This window comes from Vespa crabro, chromosome 4, assembly GCF_910589235.1.
Source record: "Vespa crabro chromosome 4, iyVesCrab1.2, whole genome shotgun sequence".
In the NCBI taxonomy this organism is placed as follows: Eukaryota; Metazoa; Arthropoda; class Insecta; order Hymenoptera; family Vespidae; genus Vespa; species Vespa crabro.
The window spans coordinates 8,759,437-8,766,936 of NC_060958.1; the positions used below are offsets into that span (position 1 = coordinate 8,759,437).

At 34.3% G+C, this 7,500-nt stretch overlaps 1 protein-coding gene across 3 annotated transcripts in view; it reads left to right on the plus strand.

The window, feature by feature from the left end:
* LOC124423502 overlaps positions 1 to 7,500 on the plus strand; it is a 35,513-nt gene that overhangs the window by 21,986 nt on the left and 6,027 nt on the right. For 2 of the 3 annotated variants that reach the window (XR_006942103.1, XR_006942102.1), the window contains exons 3-4: positions 2,058 to 2,198; positions 2,362 to 2,499. Coding sequence is in view for 1 of the 3 variants with exons in the window: in XM_046961276.1 (XP_046817232.1) it covers positions 2,058 to 2,198; positions 2,362 to 2,499; positions 3,212 to 3,424 (492 nt within the window). In the remaining 2 variants the exon portion in view is untranslated. Of the gene's footprint in view, positions 1 to 2,057; positions 2,199 to 2,361; positions 2,500 to 3,211; positions 4,039 to 7,500 lie in introns of those variants that run through there. The other variant, XM_046961276.1, reaches the window with a different exon arrangement.

Here is a 7,500-nt window from a genome sequence, read left to right on the forward strand (position 1 = left end):
TAGAGAGAATGAGAATCACCGTGTCGTCGTGATAAACGGGTCATAAAATGCGAGAGGCTGCATGAGAGAGAGAGAGAGAGAGAGAGAGAGAGAGAGAGAGAGAGAGAGAGAGAGAGAGAGAGAGAGAGAGAGAGAGAGAAATAAATGAGATCCTTCTATTTTCTTCTCTCCTTTTTTCCATATTCTTTCTTTTAATTATTCATTTTTCTACTTTTTCTTTTTTTTCTTTTCTTTTCTTGGTTTTTTTTTTTTTTTTGTCCTTTGAAGGGAGCGAGTTAGGCGGAGGGTGAAATATAAAACGTGAGAAAAGAGAGGGAGTCACGTGAGAAAGCGAGATGTCACGTTGAATATTTTTAACGATGGATCATAGATTAAAACGTTAGTTTTCAATGTAATTTTGTACGAATTTAGATTTAATCAAATTATTTTTTTATACCGAGATAATCGTAAAATTTCGTTTAATTAGATAGCTCGTTACGCGAGAAAGAAGATGAACCTTTTGAATTTATCTTTTTTTTTTTTTTTTTTTTTTTGTTTTTTTTTCTTTTTTCTTTTTTCGTTATCGTTTTGGGTGGCCCAGGATCGGCTCGTAGAGGATTAATAAGAACGCGTTTCGCGTGACGCAACGTTATTCCCGAATGGGTGTTCTCTCCTCGTTCGCGGCTTATACAAAGTTTCTACTCTCTACGTGAGTTGGAAAGAGGCAAAGACGAACGGCACATTTCTATCGTCTTCGAAAGGGTTTCGTAATGATCTGGGCGTGGAGAGGATCTCTAAAGAAGAGACAAGAGCAGGATCGGAAAGGGCAGGTACCTTCGATCGATCGTGCCTCGAAGCACGCTCGAAGAAAAAACGAGAAAGATGGAGAATTATCGATCGTGAGACCACGCGTTCCTCTTTCAAGGCACGCGCTTTCTTCTGCGATTTTTGATCCATCTCATTTCCTATGCATATTAACCTAATTTTCAATTATCTCACGAACTCATATTGTCGACATAATGTTCATAAACTTATATCATATAAAAAGAAAAGAAAAAAAAAAATATATATATATATATATATGTATGTACGAGTATTATCGAGCCGTGCAGAATCACTGACTACGTTATCCTATCGAGAATGTGTTATTTCCCTGAGACCCTTTTTCTTTTTTTCATGCAATGGCTATTTCAACTCCGTTGAAAATTGTCATGTGTAGTAAAGGAAAATGGCCTTGAGCTTTGGTACAACTCGTTCTTCGTAAATGATTGATTGTACGAATGGCGACTTTAAAAATTCGCGGAACGCTTTGCTATCTCGAATAGTTACATAAAATCGAGGGTTTCGATCCCCCTTCTCTCTCTCTCTCTTTCTCTCTCTCTCTCTCTCTCTCTCTTTCATTCTCTCTCGTTATATCTTTCTCTTTCTCGCTTCTAACTAACACTACGAATGATTCATATCGACTGGAGCTCTGAATACCAGCGATATCGTGTTGGGACAATTAACGTGTCTGCCCTGGCGCCTTGTGTTCCCAGTAGTTTCTACTTAAAGGAACCTAATAGCTATACGGCATTTGCGTGCAGTGGCCCAGTAATTCCCAAAAAGTCAGCGAACACTCTTCACGTTCATGTTTCAGACTAGCTTACTCATTCTCGTGTCCTATTCCTTCCTCCCCTCTTTCTTCTTCTCCTCTCATCTCCGTGTTTTCCGTTGTCTATTACTAGGAACGAGGGTTATCGAAATAATCGGTGACTAAACGTTACCGAGCGTTGCTTTTTACGCGTTCAACTCATTATATATGTCTGTCTGTCTGTATGTGTGATGTGTGTGTCTGTGTGTGTGTGTGTCTGTGTGTGTCTGTGTGTGTGTGTGCATGTGTGTGTATGTGGGTGTGTGTATGCATGTATTACAACTTTTTTAATTCTTCGTTAACGAATCCTTCGTTAGATCGTAGGATAACAAAGAATAAACAAGGAGAAGAATGCATAGCTAACAAACTCGCGTCGTATATTATATTTATATAAATTTTGATTATCTCGCAAAATCTAATATGGAGTAATATTTTTCCGTCATTCCAGATCAAACGGACTTTTAAAGTTGACTTTGCCGATTGGCACTTGCAATGGAAGGACAATCATTACGATTGGTTGCCTAGTAGGGAGGATATACCGAAGCAATTGGGGGAACAATTGCAGCAACAATATTTGGACAGTTTGGAGGTAAGTTCGATTAGAAATGTCGACTGTCAATTTAAAAGAGAATATTTTAATTTGATCTTATTTTTATTATTATCTCTGTTTTTTTTTTTCTTTCTTTCTTTCTTTCTTTCTTTTTTTTCTTCTTCTTCTTCTTCTTCTTCTTCACCTTTCCCAAATATTTCAGCTTGATAGATCACTTCTTGATGCGTACGAGTACATGCAGAAATACGCGGTTGGTCTCGAGCAAATTGTATGGGACCAAGAGGACAATGGTCTTGAGTTTCGCGATCAGTTTAAGGATACCGAATTCAAGCTCCGAACGGTAAGTGTTTAAGAGACTTTATCTATCCCGTCTGCCCCCTCCCCCCGCCCGGTAGAAACTTGTGATCCCGTAAAAGTCAGCAAATCGCGAGTAATTAGCCGTTATGCTCGACTTTCACAATGGCCAACGCGAACTCGTCGTCGTTGAACGATCAGGTTTGAAATAACGTTGCCGCTGTTTGCCACCGTCTCTACGTAGTACTCGCGAACGGTATATAAAAAGCATTTTGCCAGTTTTATGAGCGATTTCACGTAAATGCCGAGTCGCGTTTAAAGATACTTGGACTACGGATCTCGAAAGAACCGCAAACTCCTCGTCCGATCGTTCGAGAGGTACCGACACTCGGCCGAGTTCCACATCGGTTGTTTTTCTTTTTCTCTTTTTTTTCTTTTTTTTTCTTTCTTTTTTCCTTTTTTTCTTTTTTTCTTTCAATAATATCACCGGCCTCGATTCCGTAGTTATCGTGTGCAAAAATTCGTTCGATCGAAGCACCTTCTTTTGTTCTTTCTTTTTTTTTTCTCTCTTCTTTTTTCTTCTTTTCTTTTTTTTACAATCAGCGATCCCGCGTTGCATGCATTCCGTTCTATCTCTCTCTCTCTCTCTCTCTCTCTCTCTCTCTCTCTCTCTATCTCTCTCTTTCTTTTCCAAGGCGTGTGTTAGTTCGTTTCTTTTTTTTTTTTAACAGGGCTTTTTTCCTTCCTTCTTTTCGCAGGTCCTATGTGAGCTTCAAGTCGCGTTGATGGAACGTGCTGTGACCTTACGACCCGACGTAACGAGGAACGCAATGTCGACGGAGTATCGCTCGATGTCGTCGTCCGCGACTTATCGCGATTTACGCGATTGGCTGATCTTTCGGGACTACATGAACGGTCTCGAATACGTCGTGCAGGTGTTCGAGCATTTACGTAGGGGCTTAGAATCCTGAGGACGGCAAGGCGGAAGCCGAAGAAGGGCTACAAGGCGACGACTCGCCCATTTTAGAAAAACGGAACGACCCGATCTCGAAACGATATCAATATCCTCCTGAAGTGAAGGCGTGTGATTTATTTTATTTTTTTTCTTTCTTTTCTTTTCTTTCCTTTCTTTTTTTTTTTTTTTTTTTTTTTTTTTGATTATAAAACGCGCGCCATTTTCTTAAGAGGAATATCAACGAGGGACGAATGAAATTGTTTTTAATTAGTGGGAGATCAAGTGGATCGAAAAATGAAAAAGAGAGAAGAATGTGATGGCGAACTTTTAGATCCAATTTCCATTTGGATTCATTTCTATTTCTGAGATAATCGAATTCGAAATGGAATTAATGCGAACGAATTCGGTCATGCAACTTATATTCTTTCGCTTATAGATTCGAATTTGATTTCGAATGAATTTAAAAATGAATTCTCCTGGACGTTCCCACGAGAATAATGTTTCGAAATATAGAAATGGAGAAAAAGATAGGACGAGGACAAGAGTCGTACGTTAATAGAGCCCGTCGGTTTTCGCCGCCGTAGTCCGTAATTATTATTAAAAAAAAAAAAAAAAAAAAAAAAAAAAAAAGAACGAAACGCGCCGAAATCAGAAGAGTAGAAAATGTATAGACAAAAGGAAAAAAGAGAAGGAGATGGAAGAAGAGCGAAAGGAGAAAGAGAGATTATACAAAGGAAATCGAGCATATCGATTCTTCGCGTCTATCGCTTCTCTAACGGTGTGTCTACTCTAGAAATTATCTTAAAAGAAAAAAAAGAAAAAAGAAGAAGAAGAAAAAAAGAAAAACAAAGAACAGAAAGAAAGAAAAAGAAAAGAAAAAGTAAGCCTTTCGAGCTCGCACGCTCGCTCGTTCGCCGTCGTTTTATCTTTTATTTTAATGTTTATTTTATCTCTCTTGTATATATATATATATTTTTTTTTTTTATTTCTTTCTTTTTAATACTTTTTTTATTATTATTATTATTATTATTATTATTATTATTATTATCATCATTACAATTGTTTTTAATACTTTCATTAAAATGAAAAATGAAATATCGATGAGATCCTCGGTAGGTTCTAATGACTTTTCTTTACCGCGAAAAATGACATCCAACGAAGTTGGACAAATTTTGAAAGCTTCCAAGTTTTAGATCGAACGTCTAGTGTTGTGGAACAACAAGGACGATTAATATAAAAAAAAAAGAAGAAAAAAACAAAAAAAAAAAGAAAAAAAGGGGCTGGAGCCCGATGTTATCCTTCGAATCGAAGGATTCGTTCATTATGTTTTTTTTTTTTCCCCCGTAGGAAAAAAGTCGATAGAATCCGAGGATCATTCAAATTGGAATGCATTTTAACATGAATACTTATTATCGATTTTAAAAAATGAATCGAAACGCGTACGTGCGAGTGCTATTTTTTTTTTTTTCGAATATTCTGCGACACTCCAAATACACGTTCTACGAACGTGTGTAATATTTTTTCTTTTTATTCTTTTTTTCTTTTTTCTTTTCTTTTTTCTTTTTTTCCTTCTCTTAAATCTTTCTATCGTAATTTTTTTTTTCTAATTTTCTTTTTATTTTGTTTTCTTTTTTTTTCTTTTTTTTTCTCTCTTTTTTTTTTCTTTTTTTTTCTTTTTTTTTTTTTTTATCGATACGCAAAGAAAAAGAATGAGAGATGGAGAAAATGATAGGAGATTAATCGACCTTATTAATGTCAAGTGCGAGAGGCAAATGAACGCTATGATCGAGATAATGATCGTTTCGAAGGAACTTTTGAACCGAACTCGCTTATTTATCCTTATCATTATTAATTATTATATTGTCTCTTGATACGCGTCGCGACTCCGCCCTCGCACTTGCACAAATATACATAAACTCAACAAATACCGTTCATACGTACATATATACATATATAACATATATACATACACGCTTACACATACACACACATACACACGTGTACACATACATATTCCAATAATCCTACATAATAATAATTTATTGATTAACAGTAACCCTATATATTATTATATTCGTATTTATTCAGATTATTTATTTTATTTTTGTAAAGATCTTATACCTTTGTATTTAAAGTGTCTAACTGAGCTTCAAATTGTCCTAGGGTATATAATATTAATACGTTTGAGAGAGATAGTTAGACAATGGGAGAATTTGTGAAAAAAAGTATTACTCCATAGAAGGGAAAGAGAAAACGAGAATTGAGAGAAAGATGAAGAATATATATATATATATATATATATATATATATATATATATATATATATATTCGTCGTTCGAACGCGTTGTTTCATGCCGCGAGCGTGTGCCGCGATCTTAAATTCTCTCGTCACGTCGTACATTTTTTTTCTTTTTTTTAAGATATGACAAATGAACTCTTATCGAAGAGAAAGATCCTTTCCTTTTCACTGGAATGATCGTTCACGCTGTTTATTATTATTATTATTATTATTATTATTATTATTATTATTATTATTATTATAATTATTATTATTATTATTATTATAATTATTATTATTATTATTATTATTATTATAATTATTATTATTATTATTATTATTATTATTATAATTATTATTATTATTATTATTATTATTATTATTATTATTATTATTATTATTATTATTATTATTATTATTATTATTATTATTATTATAGATATCGTCCAAACGATTTTACTGATTTATTTTTTTCTTTTTTTTATTCTTTTATATCTATGAACTTCTTTCTCGAAGGAAATCGTTATCTCTCTCCTTTTTTTTTTCTTTTCTTTCATTTAATTTAATTTAACTTCTTTTTTTTTTTTTCTTTTTGTCTTTTTTATAAGTTTATTCGAAGATCGATATCGACTATCTTGATGTTCACTTCTACGATCGGATCTAAGGAGACGTGATCTTATCGATGATCTCGGAAACGTCATCAAATTTTACGTCCCATCCTATAACACCCCCAATCTCCCCTCTTGACCGATTTTATTATCCTTTTACAAGTAAGATTTGTTTTCGAAGATTTTTAATATTTTTATCTTTAAACCTTTTTTTCTCTTTTTATCTTTTCGATTCGTATCCGAGTAAATTTGAAGAAAAACGCTCCTACGATTCGATCGAGAAAATACGAGAGAAAAGCCTTCGTCGTACGAGATTAATGCTCTCGATCAAAAAGTGTATACCGTCGTAGATCTTTTTAATGTCCTTTAGACGGCCCTTAAGCTTATCATAGATCACACGTAAAGGGGGGGACACGAGAATGGTGGAAGCATGTCTAGTACAGAAATGATGTTTTCTGTCGTTACTGTTATCGATCAATTTGTGATTATGTGATTTCCCAAGCGTGTAACACGTAGAAAATGAAAAGGATACCCATATTATTCAAATAAAAGAAGAATAAAAAAGCGCACTTTCATTGCCGTATTATCGTGTCTGTGATATGCATCGAATAGAGTTTCTTGTGCGAGCAACTCTTCATTCATCGAATCGATTATATTCTTTATTCTTCGAGGACAAGATATATATTGAGAAAAGGAGAGAAAGAGAGAGAGAGAGAGAGAGAGAGAGAGAGAAAATTTTGATAATTTAAGTATTCGATCGATCGATGGATTTTGCGAGAATCATTTCTTTTTTTTTTTTTTTTTGTTTATTATTTACTTCTTTTAGACATCTCGTGTTTTACCTTTTTTCATCCTTTTTTTTCCTGTTCTGTTCTTTTTTATTTTTTCTTTTTTTTTTCTTCTTTCTTTTTTTTTGTCATTTTTTTTTTTTTTTCTAAATACATTTGATATTTAATTCTACCGGATGTTACTTTACGGCGGCCAAGAATACTTCGTCCTTCGATATTTTCGACATACGTGTTAAAAACGTATGTGTTGTAGATGTCAATATTCGAAATAATCATTCGCGTTCTTTTTTTCCCCATGGGAGAAGATCAACGTGAACGATCCATTTCGATTTTCCTTCATCGCGATTTCATTCGAAATGTTAAAGGAAAAGGAAAAAGAAATTCCTCGACAGCGATCTCTCTGTCTCCGTTTACTTAA